Here is a 24522-nt window from a genome sequence, read left to right as displayed (position 1 = left end):
ACACAAAGATTTCCACAGAGCAGAGCCATGCAGGGCAGGGCTGTGCCTCTCCACCACCCCTGTCCTTTGCTCTGGCTCATTCCCCTCTCTGCTGGTGCTGCAGAGCCAGGAGGGAGCTCTGACATCCCACCAGTGATTCCAGGGAAAGGCACAAACCCTGGGAGCTCCTGCAGCTCCTCACTCCCAGCACAGCCCCCTCAGCAGCTCCACTCCCTGCACTGTGACAGAATCAACACCCCAAGCCTTTGTGATGCTGTCAGACAATGGGCTGAACACAAAAAGAGCTGCTGGAATCATCTGGAAAAAAGAGGAAGCAGCTGCCAGGGCTGAAAGGCTGCAGGGTGATGGTTGTTCCCTGCAGATGCAGCAGAGAAACCCTGCTCAGCTGTGAACAGACCCTGCTCACCTGTGTCCAGTTTTGAACAAACCCTGCTCACCTGTGTCCAGTTTTGAACAAACCCTGCTCACCTGTGTCCAGCTGTGAACAGACCCTGCTCACCTGTGTCCAGTTTTGAACAAACCCTGCTCACCTGTGTCCAGCTGTGAACAGACCCTGCTCACCTGTGTCCAGCTGTGAACAAACCCTGCTCACCTGTGTCCAGCTGTGAACAAACCCTGCTCAGCTGTGAACAGACCCTGCTCACCTGTGTCCAGCTCTGAACAAACCCTGCTCACCTGTGTCCAGTTTTGAACAGACCCTGCTCACCTGTGTCCAGCTGTGAACAGACCCTGCTCACCTGTGTCCAGCTCTGAACAAACCCTGCTCAGCTGTGTCCAGTTTTGAACAGATCCTGCTCACCTGTGTCCAGTTTTGAACAAACCCTGCTCACCTGTGTCCAGTTTTGAACAGACCCTGCTCACCTGTGTCCAGTTTTGAACAGATCCTGCTCACCAGTACCCAGCTGGCAGCTCTGAACAACCCCATAAAACAGGAATGAAAAGGCAGCTGGTCCCAAAGAGGTCCAAGAGGGGAAGGGAACAGCGTGTGCCCCTTGCCAGGCTGCTCCTGCAATAATTCCCACTGCAGGGATGCACAGGGAGCTGAGGGCCCTGGGCAATGAGGGGTGGCAGTGTCAGGAGAAAAACAAGCACAGGAACCAGGATTTTCCAAAAGGAACAAGTTCCCTGTGCTATCCCTGCTGCAGTGAGAGAAGGGATGGTACAAACCCTGGGGCACTGAGGAGCTCTCCAGGGAGATTTGGCATCACTGATTGATTTCCCAACTTTGGGTCTGAGTTCCTGCAGCCACAGCACAGCACTGACTGTAGATTCATCTATTCCCTCTGACTGTCAGATTTATCTATTCCCACTGCTGATCTAACCCTTAAACACCCAAGGAGGAGAGGTTCTCATAAAATACAGCCTGAACAGGGAGAGGGGACCTGTAAGTAACACAAAATGTGCTGTCAATACAACCTGTCACCAAGATGTGCCCCAAACCCAATTTCCTTGTGCTCATGCATTAATCCCAATTCCCACCTGCTGTTTCCAACATCCCACACCAAGCTCAGCCTTTGTGGCACCTTTCAAGCCTGATTTGATTTAATTTGATTAAAAAGATGAGCCCTGGAATGTGCAGCGGGGAGAAAAATGGAAAATAAAAACGGTGCAAATTCCTGCTGCAGATTCCAGGCTGTGCCCAGCCATTCCAACACCACACCCAGCATTTCCCAGGGGAGCAGCAGCTCAATTGCTTGGTCTGAACCCACAGAGCCCTCTCAGGGTTCATTAATTCCTCACACAGGGGGCAGGCCATGATCACATTAAACAGATTCAATTTTGCTCTGATGCCACCAGACATCAGAACAGGTTCCATGATTGCACCTCGTGCCCAGATGTGACCTTCCCCTGCTCCAGATGTGACCTTCCCCTGCTCCAGCTGCATTCCTGAGCTGTAATTGAGTTTCACCACGGGTCCTTAATGCTATTTAAAGCCCCAAGTCAATATGGAATTAGTGGACCAAACTCATCTCTGAAATAATTCAATTAATTCAGCATGGCCTTTACTCCCCTGCAGTTGGTGTTGCTCTGCAAAAACTCAGGGAATAACCAGGATTTGCTGCATTCCAGGCCCAGAACAGCTCCAGATTTTGTGGCTCAGGTTGTGCAGATACACAGATTTTTGTCTGGTTTTATTCTGATGGGAATTTCATTGCAATTTTTTATTCTGCCTCCCAGGTGTTGATGCAACCCCCAGCCCATGTCCAAGCAACAAGAATCCTTGTGCTCTGAAATCCCAGAGTTCCAGTGCCATACAGCATCTCCTGATCCTAAAACCCTTGGGCAGATTGAAGGAATCCTTAAAGGGCAAATTTAAGGAATTCTCATTTTAAAATTATTTTCAATAAGGACATTTTTGGTCCACTTTGGTTTGGTTTTCAAAGGGAGATTCTCTCATCTTCTCACATTTCTGGGTGCTGGAGCCAAGAAAAATCCAAATTTTCACAGGATTCCCCAAAAATGCTGAAATGTCATGCAGCACAGTGGATATCCCTGGAATGTCAGTGGTGCCCAGGAAAATGAAGGGATTTAAATGGGGCAGGATCCAGGGGCACATTCCCAGTTATTTATCCATACCCAGAGGGCAGGGAAAGGGATTTCTCTCAAAGGGGAAATTTTATATTTCAGTTGCAGAAGGGAAAAAGAGAATTTCTTCTGAGGCTCTGCAATTAATGAAGGGCAGCACTCAGGGAAATAAAAATTCCCTAAAATCAAGGGGGAGGTTTTTCCTCCAGCACTTGGATTTCTAACACAGATAAAAACACTGCTCTGCTGAGCTAAATCCTGAGCCAAACCCTACAAAAATGCCAAAATTCACAGAACAGCTGCAAACTGCTCTGTCCCCTTGTCCCTGCCTGGCTGTCCTGCCTCACTTCAAGCCCAACACTGAATTTTCCTCCTGTTATCCCTGTGCTATTCCCCCTCCTCCCTGAAGCCCTGGGCTCCTCCACTCTGCTCTTATTTATTTTTAAACGAGTTTCCAGCTCACAGACTTCAAAGTGAAATTTCAAAATGCAAATGGCTGAGGGCACAAACTACTGAAGGCAAATAAAAGACAAACCCCATCAGATTTACGACTTCTATAAAACTTCACAATATTTTGGGGCTCCTCTTGTGATTTTTCACAGTCTCTGGTTGCTGCTGTGCTTCAAAACTTGACTTTGAGATGAAAAAGGATGGAAATACTGTGGGGAGAAAGAGCAGATGGAGTGTTTACTTTTAAAAGCAATTACTGCAGTTTATTTGGGGGCAGAGAAAAGCAGGGCAGAAATGTGGGATTGTGATTCCAGGAGAGGAGGGAGCCTGGGCACTGCTCTGATCCCTGCACCAACGTTCCCAGAGCTGGGATGGGTTTGGCACCCATTCACATTTGCCATGAAGAAGGGTAATATGGAGAAAATTTTGTTATTTACTGTGAAAAACCACAGCAGGTCACAGTGAAGCCCTTTCTGGGTACACAAGGATGAAAAATTGTAATTTTTGCTGTGGGTTTTATCCCCCACTTTCGAGTGCTGCTGTTTTCCTCCAGGCTCAAAGCATCCACCCCGATGCAGTCATTTTGAAAAAGGAGTGGCAGGGGGAGAATAAAGCCTTTTATTTCCACATTAATTATTGCTGCTGCATGGGTTTTGGAGATAAACACAGAGCTGGGATGGAAGATGGAAAGTGCTAATGCAACAAGTTATTTAATTAGCAGCATAACAGTGAGTGTGCACGTATCAGGGGAGCCCTGTTTACCATTAATGCAGCCCATAATAGCAGCAGTGCTGACACTGAGGGCAGCCTGGCTTCTCAGCAAAAGCAGATTTGCCCAGGGCAGCAGCTCAGCTCCCCTGTGTCCCTGGGCAAGATCCACTGCAGGGAAATGAAGTCACCAAACTGGCTGAGAATTCCTCCATTTATTGAAATTCTCATTCATTTATTAATCCATCACCTAAATTCTCAATATTTGTGTCTCGTCAAAAGAAGTTTTGGTACTAAAATGTGTTTCATTATCGAGGATTTGTCCTCAGAGCTGAGCTGGAAGCAGATTTTAATTCTGATTTTAAATCTCCCAATTCCAGGTATCCAACCTCAGTTTCTGCATTTGTTATTGCTGCTTATCCCAACAGCTGTGATTCCATGGTGCATTTTAAGAGAGGAGTGTGAAAAATGCAGGTATTTTATGATTGCCTTTTCACAAATATTAAAATAAATATTATATGTGTGGTGTTAGAAAGTAATGCTGTATTAATTCTCTTAAGTAGTGTGTTAAATATAGTTGTAGGTTATAAAAAATGTTAAAATAGAAATTATGCTGTGTAGGATAATTTCCTATGTATGAAAGCACTTGCAGCGAGATAGCAGCCACAGGACACCTGAATCTTTCAGAGAAAGAGAATTGATTGCCCCATTATCAGGAGAAATGAACTTCTTCCTGCCTCAAAGGTGCTGTTGGGATCCAGAGGAAGAAGCCGACACTGACCAGACAGAATCCTGTGTTTGAATGGAATTTATGCATCATGTATGAGCTGTATGAATATGCAACAGGTTATTGTTTTTAAGGGTTAATCCCCTGTTAACTTGGGTCCTTTTTCAGGCTTGTGCTGCCCAGAAAAGGTACCTGGACATCCGTAACTCTTTGTCTCTATTGTCTTATATTGTTCTAATCCCAATTGCCCAAATTATTATTACTCTAATTGTATTACTATTTCTATTACTATTAAACATTTCATTACTATTAAACCTTTAAAATATAAAGCCAAGTGGTTGGCGTTTTTCACAGGAGACTCTGGGCAGAGTTTCCTTTTTCCTGAGCCTCAGCCCTTGCCCATTGCACCCTGCTGGAAGAGGGGAAGTGCAGAGGATTCCTGCAGGGCTGTGCTGCAGCCTGCCACACACAGCAGCTGCCCAGAGCACACGTGGGGCCCTCAGACAGCGTTTCCTGCTGCTCTCAAATAGAAATTACCCTCAGACACTCCTCAGGGCCCTCTCCCCAAAGGCAGCAGGCGGGAAAAGCCCCCCCCTGGCTTTGTGTGATTAAATTACAGATTAAACCAGAGCTCTGCGCCGCTCCTAACGAGGATAAATCAGATTAAAACCACACACCTGCAAGGGAAATTCCCAGGGCAGCTCCTCCAGGAGCAGCCCCGGGTTCTGCTGGAATTCCCTCCTTGTCCAAGAGCTGAAGCTCCCAGGGGGGCTCAGACCTCACCAGCTTCCAGCTGCAGTTAAATCACAGAATCACAGAAGTTCAAGACTGGAAGAGATCTATAAGATCATCAAGTCACAGAATCACAGAAGTTCAAGACTGGAAGAGACCTATAAGATCATCAAGTCCAGTCGATGTTCTAACTGTGCAACTAGATCATGGCAGCAAGTGCCACATCCAGTCTTTTTTTGAATTCTTCAAGGGATGATGACTCCACCACCTCACTGGGTAAATGATTCCAGTATCTGACCACTCTTACTGTGAAATATTTCCTTCTTAATTCTAACTTACATCTCGCTTGACGCAGCTTGAGACTGTGTCCTCTTGTTCTATCTGTTGTCGCCCGGAGAAAGAGGCCGACCCCCAGCTCACCACAGCCACCCTTCAGGAAGTTGTAGAGAGCGATGAGGATTTGTTGAGGATTTGCAGCAAAAACCCTGATGATTCAACTGTCCTTCCTCCCTGGCAGCTCCCTGGATAATAAATGGGAGCAATATTTTATTTATGCCCAGGTCATCAATTCTAAGGCAGAGGAAGCAGCAGATGAAAGGAGAGCTGTTTCCATGAAGAAAGTGATGGATTAGAAAAATCCATTTTTACCTCGTTCCTCCTCCTTGACAGGGGATTCTAAACTCTTGTGATTTATTACCTTTTTCCTCCTTCTTTTTGGACCAGAATGAAATATCTTTAAAAAAATCACACGGCAGTTAATTGCTGCATAAACACAATTACGCAAGGAGGTACAAATTACCTTGGGGTTTTTCTGTTAAAACAGCAATATCCTGGCTAAATAAAACAAAAATCCTGATTTTTTTCAATCCTATTATGGACAGCAGGAACACTTGCAGGGTAAAGCCCAGAGGAAGCAATTCCACACAGGACAGAAGGATTAATTGAAGTGGCTGCATTAGAGAATGGGCAGCACAAATTCTCCTTCCCCAGCTCGGGTTTCACATCCTGACTTTTCCCTGCAAAGGGCACTCCTTGTTTGTTTGTTTGTTTGTTTGTTTGTTCCCTCCCAAACACGGAGCTGAGGGACTCAAATAACAACCCCAGACCCTCTGCCCTCCTCATGCCAACCCCAACCTGCCCACAAAGGGTTCTGGGCATGGATTTGTCTGGAAAATTCGAATTAAGGCTGACCCTCGTGCTGGAGGAAAAGCTCTGATGACACGTTGTTTTACAGAGCACTGAAACCCTCTCGACCTGCATTTCATTTTAAACTTCATGGAAGCCAAGAACTACAAGGTGCTTTTCCCCCCCCTCACGTTCACAGCACTGAAATGGGAGCTGAAAAATCTGATAATGACTTTTCCCGGAGCTGCTTTGCTGTTTATCACTCACTGCTTGAACTCAAATATTTGCAATTAAGAGCAGGCTGTGAATAATGCCTGGAAGTGGCAAATTCATTAGGGAACAAGAGCTGGAAAGGAGGATCCAAAAGCTGCTGGACAGCTTCTAGAAAATGTGCATAAAATGGATAAATCTGGTGCATGAAGAGCTCCCAGCAAATAAATGAACACAAGATTTCTGTGCAGTGCTGAGCCACTGAGACTGATGCAATTATGAAATGTGGAAGCTGAAAAGATGCTGCTGCAGAGTCTGAGGCTGCAACAATGAGAGCAGCTCTGTTTCCATCCCTAAAAAAGAGATTGAAATGCTAAAAACGTAGAAGAGAACCACAAAAATGATGTGAAACTGGAAAAAATCAGATTGCACCATGAATCTGTTTAGTCTGCCCAAAAACTGATCAAGAGTGACTTTGGTTACTGGAGATATTTTATAGGAGAAGAGCAGGGACTGGAGATGGATTTTATTAGCCAAAGAAATAAAATAATGGCCAATGACAAGAAGCACAAGTCAGACAAACCTGAATTCAAAGTTTCTGATTTTTAATAGTAAGGATGATTAACCACTGGATTAAAATGACCAAAGGGAGCAGTGAATTTCCCCTCCTGAAGTCTTCAAATGGAGACTAAATGCTTTTCCTGGAAGAATTGCTGCAATCCTGGAGAAACCCACTGGCCCATGCCCCAGAGGAGCTCAGGTGTGAGGATGATGATGACGGGATGGCTCCTCCTGGCCTTCAGAGCTCATCACTGTTATAAATAACTTTATTTCAATTACTGTGGAGCTGGGAGCTTCAATTCATATTTGGGAAGGAACAAAATCTGCTTTAAAGCAAGAATAAAACCTGTGTAATGAAATCCAAGAGCTTTACCCATGAGAAAGGAATACCCCTCTCACCTCATACACTGGTTTTTCCTGTGATGGAAATGCAGGATTTTCATCAGACATGTCTTGGACATTTATTAAATGTCTCTTTTCCCATTAGGTTAAAGATTACCTCGTTGTAATTTCACATTTATTGTTCTGCCTTGTGTGCATGCTGCCCCCACCCAGCAAATATCTTCACATCTTCAAAGTGAACTGAACTACAAATACCAGAGAAGTGAAGTCCTAAAGAACATTAAACACTGCCTTGTCCACATGAAAGAAAGAAAAAAAAAATAGCAAAGAGCCAAACCAAAGACCCAAAAACTGCTGCTCCTTTCACTAAAAACCCAAAAAACTAAAAACTGCTGCTCCTCTCACCAAAAAACCAAAACTGCTGCTCCTTTCACCAAAAACCCCAAAACTGCTGCTCCTTTCACCAAAAACCCCAAAACTGCTGCTCCTTTCACCAAAAAACCAAAACTGCTGATCCTTTCACCAAAATCCCCAAAACTGCTGATCCTTTCACCAAAAAACCAAAACTGCTGATCCTTTCACCAAAAAACCAAAACTGCTGATCCTTTCACCAAAAAACCAAAACTGCTGCTCCTTTCACCTGCATGTGGTGCCCCAAATGCCCCCAAAGAGCTGAATTCACCCACAGCTTCTGTGGAAAAGCCTCAAATCCTGTTCAGATCCCCCAGCTGGAAGATGGAGCAGAGTTTGGTGCCCTCATGGAGCCATAAATCTCCCCAGGAGCTGCAGAACCACCAGGCTCAGGCTCCAGCAGCCAGGAAGGGGAGAGGCCACAAGGACTGGGAGGGAATTTTCCTGCTCCACCTCCCAAATCCCGGCTGAGAAGATCAAAAAGAGCTTCCGAGTGCTCCCTCATTAACAACCCGGCCCCAAATGGGAGAGTCAGGCACACAGGAGTGCTGGATTTTTCCTAAATTCTCAGCCTGGAGGAGCTGCAGCCTTTCTGTGCTGAAGGATTTCCCATTCATGTTCAGCTGAGGTTCCATGCAGACATCAAAGGAAAACATTAAATTTCCCCAGCAAGCCTGGGGCTGACTTCAGAGGATACATCACTGAGTAATGCTGAGCAGTTGGATCACAGTTAATTCAGGGGAAAAAATGAAACTGCAGGACGCCCACAAGACATTCTCCACATATTTCCATAATCAGGGTCATTTCTGCTGAATTACTGCTCACAAAAAATCAGCACAAAAAATCAGCACCCAAGACACTCAGTGGCGTCTCTGGCCTGGATCTTTCTGCTCTTGTTCCCATCCTCCTTTAAGGGCACCAAATGGATTCCAACAGAAAGAGCTGGAATAACTCAAAGTAGGTTATATAAATCAGAATCACCCCTGCCAGTTTTAAACTTGGTTTAACTTTACTTGGTAAATGTCTATTTTGTTGGCTGTTCCCCTCAGGCCCCAACAGAAAATGATGTAAAAGAAAAACTCCTGTGTCTGCTTCCTGGAGACATTGATGATGGAATATATATTTTTCTCAAACATTCTAAAAACCATGGGATGTTGTGCCTGTAACAAGAAGTACCTTTCACTTATTTTTTTGGCATTGAAATATGATTTTTAAGTACAGTTGCCTGGCACAGTGATTTTGTTTTTACATTAAAACCAAAGAGGATTGGGACAGCCTGTACTAATTTGGAGGAGCAGACAGGACCTGCTCCAAAACCCTCCAAGCAGCATTTTTCAGGTGGGGAAAAGGAGGAACAAAGACATTCAGTGACTTCCTCAAGGTCACACAGGAATCTGTTGCAGGGCAGGGTTGAGTTCCCAAAGTCTCAGCCCGCTTAAGCTCTGGAAAAAGCAGTGAAACAAGAGTATGTACTAAATTTGGCACAGCCTTTTAAATGATGCATTGCTCCAAGGGAACAAGAAACTCCACTCATGCTAAGCCAGACACCAAAGGAACACAGAAAGGAAAAACTGCTCACTCCACCCAATTTATCTGATCACCTTAATATTTCCTAAGTCAATAAGGCCTTTCTTGGCCAGACAGCCCAACCTACAATTTAGATCCTGTTACAAAATCAGACACACTAAACCACTTTCTCCCTCAGGCTGCAGGAGATAAAAGGCCAAGTAAGCAACATTTTGGTAACTGGCTTCATGTAACAGCTTTGGATTTTCTTAAAAGCCTCAGCATCGATTGTTTCCTTTAAATAGCAATGGTTTATTGAGAAACCTTCCACCCCTTTTAAAGCACAAGGTTTTCCTGCAGTACAGAAAGGAGCAAAAACTGCCCTGCCAAGGCAGATTTGTCTAAGAGTTTTGGATACCTGGTGCTGGTAAAACACTTTGAAGCCAGAGTTGTGCTGAAGGGCTGAGAGGGGAAACTTGGGAGATGGAGAGGGAATGAAAGCAGAACAATCCTGGGATTCAGCTCCAGTTGTGTTTGATCCAACAGCTCCAGCCAGGGCTGCAGCTTGTGAGGAGCATCCAGAGCAGCTAAAAGCTCCTGGAGTGCAGAGCAGCCCAGCTCGGGGCAGAAGGAGCACAGGAATCCATTCCATGGAGGCAAATCCCCAGCACCCTGCTGTTACATAAAAGCCTGTTTGGTGGGGATGCTTCCAAGGATGGAGTCATTTGGGCTGCCTGGATCCCATGGCACAGCCAGGTTCAGGATGAGCTGCAGCTGCTCCCATTTCTGCAGTCTCCCACTCCCTTTTCCAGCCCTGCTCCTCCTTTCTCCTCTGCCACGTTTCCATGTGGGAAACCAGCACAGCAACTGCAGTGCCTGCTTCAGGGATGGGAGCATAAGGCTGGGATGAAAGGACTGAAACATCTCCCCAAGCCTTCCTCCAAACTGAGCTCCAACAGATAAAAAAGCCACTATTACACTTTGCCTGGGAAAGTTCCTCCACATCTGGAAGCCCCTTGAGGCAGGGACTGCCCTTCTGCTCTGTCAAACACCACTTGTACAAGCCATGATTGCACAACTGCTTTTATAAGGTTTCCAATTATACAAAGAATGTGTTTTTATTCGTGTTTACAACCCTGAGAAACAAACCCTGAAACCCCAAACCCTTTGCATTCAAATTCCATGACCTGCTGGTGGCTCCACCAACGATGTGGTCCCAACTATTAATTCACACCTTGGTCTAGAATGAACTTTTAGAAGGAGCACACTGGAATTAACACTTCCAAAAGTCACATTGTGCTTCCCTCCTTTCCCTCTCCTGTCCATATTTTAGCGGTCAGCATTCCTGGGCAGTTCCTGGGCTAGGAGCTCAAATTCCAAGCAGTTGGCAGCTCTAGCATTGCCCTGCTGGAAGCTCCTTAACCTGCAGAGCTGCACTGGAGCATGGACCTGGAACAAGGAGGGGAAGGAAGCAGCAAAGGTGAAAGCACTGGGAATGTACAGCCTTGTTTTTCCTTGGCTGGGGACCAGCTGTGTCAAGAAACAAAAGCAGAGCACAAACTTTAATCTACTGTACAAACAGCAAGTAAAACAAGCCTCCTTCCTCAGCCAGTGAAGCACTTTCTGTGTCCCAACACAACATCCAGGGCACCAAATAAAAATCCAGGGAGTCACTGCCCCATCCCAGGTGGGCACAGGAGCCTGGAGTCACCAGCTGGCCCAAGGGTGAAGCAATTTCACCTCCAGGGCACAGATGCTGCTACATTTACATTTATTTACATTTCAAACCCCTTTCCAAGGGGCACAGCCCCTCTGTCCCTGCTGATCCACCAAGCTGAACTGTTCAAGCTGCACACACAGAGCTCACAGCACCATTTCCACTCAGCCCAGCTCATCAACCTCTGGCTGGGGCTGTTTTTTCTGAGCACAGATTTTATAAGCTGAACAAACTTCATGGAACAGTTATTCCAAGGCAGCTGAGCCCTGGGAGCTGACCACAGCCAGGGAAGGTTTCATTTTCCCAGTTCAGAACAAGCTCCTCTTACTGGCCTGCATCAGAACTCTTACTGGCTCTGAGAGCTTTTAATTCAGCTCATCCCAACACCCCTGAAGAGCTGGAAGGGACTGATCAGGATCAGTGAGTCCAACTCCAGCACAGGGCCCCCCAACAATCCCACCCTGGGCCTGAGACCAAACCCTGGGGAGCCTCTTTCAGTGCTCCACCACCCTGGAGGTGAAAACCTTTTCCTGATACCAACTAAAGCTGCCCTGCCCCAGCTCCAGCCATTCCCTGGTCATGGGAGTGAAGAGATCAGTGCACTTGTGAGGGTGGTGAAGACCCCAGGCAGTCAACACAAAAGCAGCAGCTCACAAACAGATCCTTTGGGATGAGAGCCCATTTTCCAAGGGAAAAGGTAGCTGGGTAAGGCCAAGCACTTCTACCACCACTGATGTGCAACATTACAGTATTTGCAGGGAGATATGATGCATCTGAATCCATCTTATCAGAAGGCTAATTAATTACTTTATTATACTATATTATTCTATACTATATCACATCTAAACTGAATTGCCAAGCACTCAGCTCTGCACACAACTGCCCTGATCTTGTGACTGTCACCCAACAGTCCTGACACACACACACACCTGGCCCTGACAGGCCAAGGAAACAAAACACCATCACTGTGGGTAAACTACCTCCATATTGCATGCTAGTTTTGCACAAACACAGGCACAGCAAATGAGATAAGAATATTCTTGGGAAGAACTGTGCCTTGCTTTTCTCTGTGAAGAGAAATGTGGGGCTACACACTTGGCCCTGAACCAAACCACCATCACTTTGGGTAAACAACCTCCATACTGCCTTCTGCTTTTGCACAAACACGGGCACAGCAAATAATAATTGTTTTTCCTTTCTCTAAGGTTCAGAAAATGTGAAACCCAGAAATATTCTTGGGGAGAACTGTGCCTTGCTTTTCTCTGTGAAGAGAAATGTGGGGCTGCACACGTGGCCCTGAACCAAGGAACCAAAACACCATCACTCCGTACTGCATTCTACTTTTGCACAAACACAGGCACAGCAAATGAGATAAGAATTGCTTTTAGATAAGAAAGGTTTAGAGAATGTGAATCTCATAAATATTTTTTGGAAGAATTGTGCCTTGCTGCGAAGAGGAATGAGGCGACACAACGTGAGGGAATGTTGGAAGCCCCTACCTTGGAGATGAGCTCATCGTGGTTGGCCAGGTGAGCCCTGCAGTGGATGCAGCTGTAGGTCCTGTGGCAGGAAGGCAGATATGCCTGGAAAGTCTTGGACCTCGTCATCTTCACCATTGGAGCCACGGAGCGCTGGCTGAAGTCGGGGGTGGCCCAGGAGGCGCTCCCGCAGGAGGGGTCGCACGGGAAACAGCGGAACACGCAGGTAAAGGCCGTGGTTTGGCAGGGATGGGCTGTGTGGGGCGGGCTCCACACGCTGCTGATGCTCCAGACGAAGGGATTTGGGCACCAGAAGCAGGGGACTGCACAGAAACCTGCGGTGGAAAGCACACACAACACTCAGCTTGCAGCCCACAGCGGGATTTAGGGCTGGATTTAGGAGACAGGAGAGATGCCCAGGGGTTAAATCAGTACCAGAGATCTTTATTCATTTGCTGGCTGCCCTCACACCTCCCTGCTGTTGTTATCTGCACCACTCCTCCAGCACCGGTGGCTCTGGAAGTGCCTGCAGAGGAATGGAGGTGATTCCCACCCAGCCAGGATTTAGGGCTGGATTTAGGAGCAGCAGACAGGAGTGATGCCCAGGGATCAGATCAGCAGCACAGCTCTTTATTCACCTGCTGGCTGCCCTCACACCTCCCTGCTGCTGTTATCTGCACCATTCTTCCAGCATTTCATGGCTCTGGAAGTGCCTGCAGAGGAATGGAGGTGATTCTCACCCAGCCAGGATTTAGGGCTGGATTTAGAAGCAGCAGACAGGAGTGATGCCCAGGGATCAGATCAGCAGCACAGCTCTTTATTCACCTTCTGGCTGCCCTCACACCTCCCTTCTCCCATTATCTGCACCCATTTTTCCACCCCTCTGTGGCTCTGGAAATGCCTGCAGAGGAGTGGAGGCGAATCCCACCTTCACTCAGGATTTAGAAGCAGCAGACAGGAGTGATGCCCAGGGATCAGATCAGCAGCACAGCTCTTTATTCACCTGCTGGCTGCCCTCACACCTCCCTTCTCCCGTTATCTGCACCCATTCTTCCAGCCCTTGTGACTCCTGCAGAGGAGGGGAGGTGACTCCCACCCAGCCAGGGACAAAGTGGGGAGCAGAGCCAGCCCCTGTCCCCTGCCTGACTCACTGCTGTGACACCCCATGGGAAAAATCAGAGCTGGACCTGGGTTTTCTAAGGCCATGAGTCACCAAACCAGTTTTTCTCTCCATTCTGCCCTACTTTCCCCATGGGAAATGCAGGATTCCTTCATTATACTTTCCTTTAGAACTCCCTGCAAGCTCTGAAGGTAGAAGCTACTCTATAAACTGCACTCCAGTATTTTATTTTTTTTTATCTGAACATCTGACAGCAGCCAAAGCAAGGCACAGCCTCTGAAGCCTACTCCTGATAGCAAGAGACATTAAAAACCCTATTCAGGATGGAAACACCATTTTACACTCCAACATCATCTGACAGCACCTGCAAGGCAGCTCAAGTCTGGGTCTCTTTTTGTTGGCAGAAATGGAGTTTTCAGATCCCACACCTATAAAAGTCTTAGAGCTACAAGTGTTGCTTTTGAGGATGGAGAAGCACAAAGGAAGCAGCAGCAGCTGCCCTCCCTCCCGGATCCATGGCGTGCACGCACGCTCTGCAAATTAATCATGAACTCTGGCTGCTCCTCCCAGGAGGATTTTCCTTTCCATGTGATTCTGCTCAGCCTCTGAGCCTGCACTTTGTGGGTCAAACATGGAACAACACCAAGCTCACCCCCAAAATAAAGCAAACGAGGAATAACATCTCAGGCATCAGGAGAACCCTGCCTCCAACACTTCCCCAAACCTTGTCATGGTTGATAAATTCAAGGTGTCCAAGCCATGGACACTGTCCCAGGGTGTCCAGAGCTCTGTCCAGCCTGGCCTGGACACCTCCAGGGATGGAGCAGCCTGTGCCAGGCCTCCCCACCCTCACAGGGAAGGATTTTTGGGTGATCCCCACCCCAGAGCTCCTCTCTATCAGTGTGAAGCCATTCCCCTTGTCCTGCCACTCCCTGCTCATGGAAATATTCCCTCTGCCTGGTACCAGAGGGACCTGACCACACACAGAGCTCAACAGGAGCCAGAATCCTGCAAAACAACAGGATACCAAATTTTTCTTCTTTTTTTTTTTTTTCCTGAAATATTTTTCTTCTGCTCTCCAGGAGGCAGCTCCCTCACAGTCAAACAGGGAAAAAAGCATCTTGCTCATCAGGCAAGCTGCTGATAAAGCACATCCATCATGATCATAGCAGTCAGCACTTCCACAGCACTGCTCACTCCCAAAGCTTTCTGCAAATACCAACTAATCAGATTAACCTTTTCCAATTAAAGTTACAGCCACAGCTGAGCAGGACCCCTCTGACACAGAGAGGTTCATTTCCCAGCTTGTGAGGAGCTCACCCCTCTCCTGCCCAGTCCAAATGAGGTTCTGCCAGGGATTTACCTGGCCAGTTGCTAAGGACTGGGCACTGTTTGCTCCCCAGCTGCAGCTCTGGATTTCAGCAAGATTTTAGTGTCTTTTACACTCATCAGAGAAGGAAGATAAATCAGGAAGATAAATCAGTCTTCACCTGTATCCTGCCCCAGTTCTCTGTGTGCACCAGAATTTTGTCAGAACTGAGTTCTGCATTAGTCAGCATTGTTTTCCCATCCAAGGTGAGAGGCACTCAAGGACTGTAGCCTAAATTAGCAACAGGGCAGAAACCAGATGTAAACCAAAGCAGAATCCTCATTTTCAGCTGCCACAAAACCATCCCCAAATTCCAGGGCCCTGATTGAGCAGCTGATGTCTTTTATCCCATATCCTGGAATCTGTGAGGCTCCAGGGAAGCAGGAGAACAAATCTGCCCTTCCTGGAGCAGCTGGACACAAATTCCCTTGGAAAAGCTGGGGGAAAGCACAAGGAAGGACTGGCAATCACTTCAGCTGGTTCCTGGATGAGAATCCAGATTGTGTCTAAACCTCAGGCTTGATTTGTAATGAAAAGCAGCCCCCGGTCACCTCCACAGCAGCATGGATCAGTGCAACAATCCATCACCACTTTCACCACCTCCATCCTGCCCTGCCAAACCTTCCCTTCCCCACCAGCTGCAGAAGGCAATCCCCAGGCACCCCCAGAGAGAGATAAATAAACCCCAACCAGAACAATACCCCAGCAATCCTTTAATTTGCTGCTTGCTGACCCCTCTCTCCAGAGCTGCTCAGCATCAATGCTCCAGAACAATGAACAAAGCAGGAAATCCTACAGCTGCATTTATCTGACACAGCAATGAGCACACACACAGGAATTAGCTGCTGCACACAGCTTTCTGCAAAAGCAGCTCATGAGCATTCATTTATTTGACCTCACAACACATTGAACATCAGCAAAAAAACATTTGACCTTTTAAAAGCAGACCAAAAAAAGAAAAATTATTCAGGCGAGATGGTATCAGAGGAACTGCAATTCCTGTCTCAGGGCTGTGCTGAGAAAGCAAACTCCATCTCTGCTCCAGGCAGGGCAGAGAATAAAGATTTGTGAGCCAAGATCTTGGTGGGAAGCCTTGTTAAGAAAATGCCTTGAATAAAAACTTCAGATAAGCTCAGCTGTAATTTCTCAAGACACCACTTTGACACGGTGTGACCACATGTGCATTGTCTACCTAGAGCTCTGTCCTCACCAGTGAGGGAGAGGAGGTAAAACCTGCAGGAAATGCATCCTGACATTCTACAAGCACAGCCAGCAGCTTATAAGGACCAATTTCTGTCTTAAATACAATTTTGAAATGTATTCAGTGGCTCCCAGCAATGCAAAACCCAACCCCGTGGATTTTTCATGTCCTAATGCCAACTACATTTGAATTAGGAGACAATTACCAGTTAACAGTGCATTTGTTCTGCTGCAGAACAAAGGCACCACGATGAATTTGGGCTGTGCCTCTGGTTTTCAGAATGATGAGCTCATGTTCATCAGCACCACAGGCAGTGGGCAGCAGTGGAATCGTTGCACTCACTTTAAAAAAGAACAAAAGAAGGTTTGTTCACTTTATCATCGTGCCCAGCACTGTCAGAGAGATGAGTATCTGTCACCACCACCATCATCCATTATTGTTCTTTTCCCATTCAAGAGAAATTTATCTCTGGGATGCACTCACTCGATTCAATGGAAGAGGAATTTATGCCTATTAATTAATGCCCACCAAGTCAGGAAGTTGGTTTAGACAAAAGGAAAGGATTCTAAAGAAAAAAAAACTTGCAACATCATATCAGTGGGAAAATCAGCTGAATGTTTTGTTTGCCTGCCCTGGGTGTGTTGGGCTGTCCTGCTGAGCTCTGGGCAGGTATCAGCTTCCTGAGGGAAAAACCACCACACACTTTTTGCCATTTGGGCAGCTTTGGTTCAGAACCCACCCTCCACCTGTGGGTGTCCCACACAAAGCTCTCAGCAATTCAGGAAACACAAAAAAAAAGGAGGAATTCTGTGCCAAGCACTTGCCAGACAAGGCCACTGTGAGTACAAGTCCACATGCCAGGGAACAAAACCATCACACACAAGCCTGATTTCAATAAAATCCATTTGCAATGCAGCTCAGATGCAAATGTTCGTTGTGGCAGGACAAACAACAGGTTTGTTTGAGCTGAGAGGTTTTTTTAACGATTTATTCAATTTTAAGATAAACTTCAGCCCGTGAAATACTTATTAGAATATAGCAAATGCTACAGAAAGCTGCTTGCAGCAGCTCTGAAATAATCCAGGTATTTGGAAACCCAACCTTTCTCCTTTGGTGGGTCTCTCATTAATACAGAAAGAGTTTGAGATGTGCTGATTCCCAGAGCAAGGAGAGCACAAGAGGAATTGGGTTTGGAGTTTTCTGTGCCTAAACTGGGTAGCTCCAGGCTCTGACCAAGATTTTAGGAAAATTCTCAAGGTAAATACAGCCACTTACCAGGGTTTTCTTGACAAAAACTGCCTTAATATCCCTCAATGCAGCCTGAAGGAAGGCTGGTTTCTAATTGATGTCCTGCTCTGCTTCCCTCTGGATCAGGAGTTACCAGAGCCAGGTGTGGGACACTCAGACACACCTGGCACTGCTAAAGGAGCATTTTATGCCCTGATGGTGACAAAATATCCTGGTCTGGGGCAGTTCTGGAGAGCCACAGCTCTGGGAAAGCTGCAGCAGATCCTCTGAAGGAGGGAGGGAGGGTGGGATGTACCTTGAGGAAGGATGAACATCCTGAATTTAAGCAAGGAACAACACAAGGGGAAGCCAAGAAAGGAGCTGAAACAGCAGATGGGTGAACACAATGTGCTTCACTCACTCCCTCAGCAGCAAGTGTCTGAAATTCACCAGTTTCAAACCCTGCCTGAGGTGACCCTGCAAAGAGCTCAGCACTGACCCCTGAGTGTCCTTTAACACCTCAGCTCATCCTCCAAACCCTGCGAGCAGGAGAAGAACATGAGAAAACGTGGAAAACAGCCAGCAGGAACCCTCTGCACTTTTATCAGCTGCACGGACATCATAACAACACTAATAATAATAATAATAATAATAACAATAATAATATTGAACCCCTTCTCCTCCTCTGGGTGTCTCCTAGCAAGTGAGATCTCCTCATCACCGTGAGGAAGCACTGCATGGTGCTGGGGAAAAGGGGATGGATGGAGGTGATGCTGACGGCAAAGAGCATCCCAGACACCTGCCAGGGAGCCACTAGAGGGCATCGGGAGGAGCTGCAGCAAGCAGGAGGCAACCCCGGCCCCAGGGAAGCCGGGACGGGCAGGGTGCCAGCCCTGCTGCACCTGCCGTGCTCCACATTCCACAGCCAGCCCGGCAGGAAAAACCCAGCGCCAGCCCCGCCACGCTGCTGCTGTTAATCACCTCTCCAAGCTGGGCTTTGGTGGCTTCTCTTCCTCTTTGAGATCATCACTCTGTGTCTATCACAATTGCTCTGGTCAGAAATTGATACAGCACCCCACAGTAAACCCCCCTGGTGTCTCTGATGGACAGGTTCCTCTAAAGGTGACCTGCAAAGCACAGGGAAATGAGCTGAAACTGAAAAGGAACAAAGAGCAAATTTTAAAACTCGCTTTTGTTAGAATTTTGTGTAGATTTGTGACTTTAACCCAGTAAAAACCCATTAAACTTACTAACATTAAAAAACATTTTAAAATCCTTATTTTAGGTTCTGTCAATTTGGAGATTAAATCAAATTTAAAAGTCTCACCCATTTTAATAACCCACACCAGTGCATTTTCAGGTTCCCAGATGCAAGAAGCAAGTTCAAAAGGCTCCTGCATTCCAAGCAGGAATCCTTGTGTGAATTACAGCCCTCAGCCAACTGGAAAGGGAAAGAACAGGTTAAAATAACTCACTGAAGATCATGCAGAGGTACTTCTTTCTGGCTCCTGACTACAGAGAGCAGGGCACAATGAGAATTTTCTGATTTCTTTACAGCCTAAGGCTGGGCTTGGAGCATTCAGTGTCAGAACTGCTCACTCATCCCTCCCCACAACCCAGAGCACCATCAGACAGCACTGGGAAGGCAGGGAAAGGAAACAATCCTGGATATTTTAATCAAAGCCTTTCTTTTCCAATTTCATCTCAACAAGGCACGGCACAAGCTAGGACAGACATCACCTGCCTCAATGGTTTATTACAGAAGGATTCTTTAAACCTTTTGTTATTTAAAGGCATTATTAAAAGATTATAATTTATTACTTTTTCCAGGCCTGCCTCTGAAACCACAGGAGCAGGGACTGCAGGATCCAGCCTCTCCAAGCAGTGACTGACACCTCTGGCTGAATTCTCTTCCCACTCTCCCCAGTTGCCTGGCAGCGATATCTTTGCAATGCAGAAGAGCCTGTGCTGCTGATAAGGAGCAGCAGGGCGAGATTACAGCTGTGAAATGCCCACCTCCAGCTCCCTGCAGCCAGGTCCAGGGCCCAGCTCCAGCAGAGGCCACTCCAGAGGTACTGAGCAGGAGAAATCTCCTGCAGAAGCGGCGATGCCGAAGCAGGCGGCGCTTCCGTCTGCTCCCACCAGCAAATCCCACTCGTGCCACAAATAAAAGCTGCAGCCTGGGCTAATTTAACACACAAGTGACTCCATTTCCTCCTGTACATTTTGCAAAGCCCCAGCAGGCCCAGGAAGGGGTAAGAGTGCTGCAGCTGAATCAGCTGAGCTGCAGCTCCTCAGTTCCAGAGCCATCCCTGCACTGGACAAAGCCACGCTCAAGGTGAAGGTCACACTTGGAGCCCCAGACAAGAATTCTGCCACATTCACACATACACAGAGTTCTACAAAATGAAACAAGACCCTTGCCCTGCTATTCCAGCACCAACATGAACTAAAGGCAGAGGGGAAAAGCTCTTCCCACCCAACTGATCATTTACTGACAAAATGGAAACGCTTTTCATCATCCTCACTTCTCAGCTTGATTCGCTTTAATTGCAAAACAGTCTGGCTGTCCAAACAAATCTCCTATCACTGCATTTTCTGTGGTGTTCCTCAGATCACTTTATTATCTCCCTCTCTGGCACACGTAGGTATGAGCAGGATTCAATTACCTGGGTCTGCAGGACGGATCATCCATTTCTCCTGATAAAGGCAGGGAACACAGTGAGAACATTTATCTGCTGCAAGGATCACTCCAATATCCCCAGAGACATTAAAGAAGGGTCTGCTAGAGCTGCCTGTCATGACTCACTACTACAAGCTCCTCTTGCCAAATTCCCAAGTTTTCACTGCCCACAAACCCCACCTGCTCTTCCCAGGAAATCTTTAACCCAGCAGCTCATCTGCCACAAGACAGGCAGCAGCTTTATTTTCTACCCTGCTACATCTGATTCTGTTCTGAGTAAAGCTGAGGATAAAATGGTGAATTCTGACCCATCTCTGCCAGAAACACTTTAAATGCAACAGTTCCTGCATTAACAAGGGACAAGCTCTGCGTTGTTCAGCCACAACCCCTCTCACTCCCCTTTAGTGTGTCAAGGGGGCAAAGCCAGGTGAGCATTTAGAGCTTGGATCTTCCCGTGGCAGATACTCTATAACTGAATCCAGTTTAAGAAGGTCAAGTCAGCTGTTAGCTTGCCAGGTTTTGTCATTAGTTCCTCCTGGATATCCTCTCAGCCTGCCAAGGCAGGTGCACTGACTCACCTGGCTCAGTCTGTGACAGAACTGACGCACGTCTGAGCTGGGAGTTCCTGGGACTCTCCTCAAGTTTTCTTATTTCCCCACAGTTAATGATTAACCCCATCTTTTATTTTTGTTTGCAATGCTGGCAGTCTGTTTTTAGTAACATCTTCCTCCAGCCATATTTCATCAGTGAAACCTCAGAGGTTTCCTCTGGAGCTCCATGGCTGGGCTGGGCAATGCCCAAGTCACACCATGCTATGTTTTGTCCTCCTGCTGCCAGTGTGAAACAGGAGAAGTGACAGCACTCTGCACATCAAAAACTCCTCTGAAGGGCAAATTCAAAGCATCCTCAGCTTTTGGAACTTTCAGGAGCCTTTGCTCCACTGCGGGAGTTTTGTTTTGTACAAGTCACGACAGCAGTGAAAAAAAAAAAAAAGGAGACTAAAAGTGATATATTTTTGTGAGTTAGCAAAACAGCTCACATTTTAACATCCTCCACCTGAGCAGGTGTACAAAACCAATCTCCAGATGGACCTGTTGGTGAGGAAACCGGAAGGCAGCTCCACCAGCCTGCATTCCCATAACTCCCAGTGACTCACGGAGCCTGGCACTATCATTTGTTAAAGCAAGAGTGAAGCAGGGATAATAGCTATTTACTAAAAACAGAGGAACGTGATTAGCTTTAATTAGCATTGTCAAGTGACTTGAGATTGTCAGGTACAAGATGTGGGAGAACTAAGTCTCATTAATTATGTTATTTCCTGCAGCCTTAAGTGGCTTGGCCAGTCCAGCGAGGCTTCCGGGGATGGAGCTGCTCCCCATGGCCAACGCACCCCACAGCAGAGGGTGGAAAAGGTGGAAAAGCTCCCAGGCAGCTTGGAAGATGTGGCTGTCCAGTAAAAGGTGGCAGAAGAGGAGAAGAATCAGCCACACTCAGTTTATGTGCTGCAGGACAGCCACAGAGGCTGACAAACGGGGACAAAAAGGCAAAATGACACGGCAGAAAGCAGAGTGAGAAATAACCCACTGCCAAAATCCAGGGAGATGAGGAGCAGGGATCAATGGGGGTACAGGGAACAGGATTCAGGGCACAGCACTCCCAGAAGAGTGTGGTTTTATTCTCCCCAAAAAGACAAACTGTAAGAAACCCACATTCCCACACAGCCAACAGACACTGATTTAGCAGCTGAGGACCTGTACCAAAGAAATGAAAAATCCTGGGGTCAGAATAGTCCCTCTGTTCCATGGACTGGAAGGAAAAGGAAAGCTGTCCTCAGCCATCAGTTACTGTGATTGGATCTGAAAGACAGGAGCTGCAAACAAACAGGCACAGAAAAGAGGGAACACCCTGAAGGACCAACCCACAGCTCTCCATCAAGGAGTGGAAAAAGACAGCTGTGTGTCCTGGTTTCCAAGCAATGAACAACTCTGCTGCATCCTGGACATCCTGATCAGCTTCAGAACAGCCTGAACAGGGAACTGAACCCTCAATTTCCTCATTCCTGACTCCACTCTGTGATCCCTGTGCTCCAGCACCCCACAGCTGACCTCTAATGAAGACTCTGCTTAAGCTCTGCCAGTTAATGACCAAAGCCCAATGAAAGCCTGGCTTTATCGGTGCCTCTTCTTCCACAAACACGAGCAAAGGCAAGGCTGTGATGCAAGAACAAGAAATAAATGGTTTTTTTACTCCTCTGCAATCCCTGCAATGCTTTTGTAGTACCACAGCACATGAAGGAGGTCCCAACTTTGTGAACTGCCAGCCAGGACCTACACCAGAGTGACCAGTTCCTTAATTAAATTCTCTCTCTCTCAGCAACAGGTTTCAATCCATGAGTCAAGGAGCCTTTGAGGGAATGTGGATTTACAGGTAGGGATGCTGTCTGCTTCAACACAGCCCTGACTCAACTGCACACACCAAGCAGCAAGGGAAGGAAATAATTTATTCAGAATCTATGGATCCAGAGGACACCAGGGAGCTCAAGGACTGTTTTGCCAGTTATTCCAATCCTGGCACTGGGAAAGAGACACCTGCAAAGAAAGCTAAAATAATAAATAAATAAGGGAAGCACTTGACATCTCCATCACAGTATTCCCAACCTCAGCTTCAAAGCCCAGCCCTCACTTTTACACAGGAGGAAACAAGAACCAGGGAGGAAAGGAGAACATCCCAATTCCCTGTTCCACAGCACACCGTGTTTACAAGGAACCAGAGGCGTGGATCCAACACGATGAGATCTTGAACAGAATCAGTGGGAGTGCTGTGCGAGGATGAAGTCACAGAACACATCCTCTCCAGGCAGAATCCTCTCACGGATTACAAGGCAAGCTCCCCTCGGTATCTGCTTGTTTACAACCCTCTCACTCAGCACAGGCCTCCCTGCGCTGCCCAGCTTTAAGGAACCATAAACGCATTAGGAAAAATCTTTATCTGGAGCGGGGAGCCGGCGCTGAGGGAGGCAGGGAGGGAGGCAGGGCAGGTGCTGTGCCCTGGCCCGCCCTGGCCCAGCTGCATGCGAGGAACACTCGCTGCCCTGACAGGCCTGCCTCTGGCTCTTTTCTAAGACAGAAAAAGGTGAGGACAGAGCCACTCCAGTAAATTACAGGCTAAGGCTGCGAGGATCCCACTTCTGTTCTTCCCACCCCATTTTAAACAGGAGGATTTCAAATCAGCTGCACTTCAACAATCAGCATTAAAACCTGAAGCTATGGACCCACGGCTACTTCTGTCACCTCGAACTTTTCAGCATCAAATCCAGGAGTCTCTATGGAGATGCAGAACCCCGTTAGCATTTCAAACCTCAGCCCTGGCCCTCGGCGGAGCTCTGCAGAAGAGGAAGCTGCTACACCCTTATCAGGGGAGACAGCAACAACACAGAGCAGCTGAGCAGCAACACAGCAGCCGAGATACAACACGGAGCAGCTGAGCAGGGACACAGAGCAGCTGAGCAGACATCCATCCCCCGGCTGCCCCGCAATCCCTGCGCCCCCCCGGGCACGATGGCAGCAGAGGCACGGCCGGGGCTCCCGGGACTCGCAGTCCCGCTGGCACTCGGAGCCGCCGGCCGGAGCCCCCCGGGAAGCTGCGGCAGCTCCGCGGGGTCACGGCCCGAGCCCCCCGCACACCGGTGCCACCAAGGCTCAGGGCTTGCGGTGCGATCACCGCCACAGCCGGGTGGCTGCCGAGGCACGACCACCTCTGCTCATCCTCCTCTTCCTCGCCCGGTGTTTCCTCGCTGCTCCCCGGCCCGGTGGCACCGAGCCCCTCCCGGCCGGACCTGTTGCCCTCCGCCTCCATCCCCCGGCCCGGCCGCGCACACAAAGGCCGCCGCTCGCCCAGCCCGGCTCTCCCACCGCCAGCACCGGGGGCTCCCCCATCTTCTCCAGCGGCGCTGATGGAGCCCCCCGGGGATGCTCCGCGGGCTCCGCGCGGCCGCGGGCCGGGTGCAGGGGGGGACGCGGGGACACACGGACACAGACGCGGCTGTGGCGCAGCTGCGCGCGGCCGCCCAGCCCCGGCCCCGCCGCGCGCGGGCCGGTACGCTTCTCCTCGGCGGCCGCTCGCCCCTCACGCCCTCATGCTCTCCGTGCCGCCCTCACTCACCGCGGCCGCACCGAGCGCGTCCCGGCGCGGACCGAGCGCGGCGGCGGCCGACGCGCACAGAGCCCGCAGCGCCTCCCCCGCCCGCCGCCTGCTCCCTCCCCTTATACCCTACCGAAGCTGAGCGACATCAACTTTAACCAATCGGCGCACGCCGGCACATAGCAACACGCCGCGGATTGGCTAGCACCGGCCGCAGCCCATTTTTGCCCAGCCATTCAGGGCGCGGCGCTCCCGCCCCTCCCGCGCGCACCCGCGGGTCCGCACGCAG

The 24522-nt window shown here is 48.3% G+C and overlaps 1 protein-coding gene across 4 annotated transcripts in view; it reads right to left on the bottom strand.

The window, feature by feature from the left end:
* The window catches only part of YPEL2 (yippee like 2), a 35315-nt gene extending 11015 nt beyond the window's left edge, over positions 1-24300 (bottom strand). For 2 of the 4 annotated variants that reach the window (XR_009275540.1, XR_009275541.1), the window contains exon 1: positions 12515-12990. Coding sequence is in view for 2 of the 4 variants with exons in the window: in XM_058817562.1 (XP_058673545.1) it covers positions 12515-12631 (117 nt within the window). In the remaining 2 variants the exon portion in view is untranslated. Of the gene's footprint in view, positions 1-12514; positions 13053-24254 lie in introns of those variants that run through there. The other 2 variants (XM_058817562.1, XM_058817563.1) reach the window with 2 other exon arrangements.
* Positions 24301-24522: the final 222 nt, after the last annotated feature.

Source organism: Ammospiza caudacuta, chromosome 20, assembly GCF_027887145.1.
Source record: "Ammospiza caudacuta isolate bAmmCau1 chromosome 20, bAmmCau1.pri, whole genome shotgun sequence".
Lineage (NCBI taxonomy): Eukaryota > Metazoa > Chordata > Aves > Passeriformes > Passerellidae > Ammospiza > Ammospiza caudacuta.
Note: the sequence above shows the minus strand (reverse complement) of the source record. Positions and strands in the feature narration are given on the sequence as shown.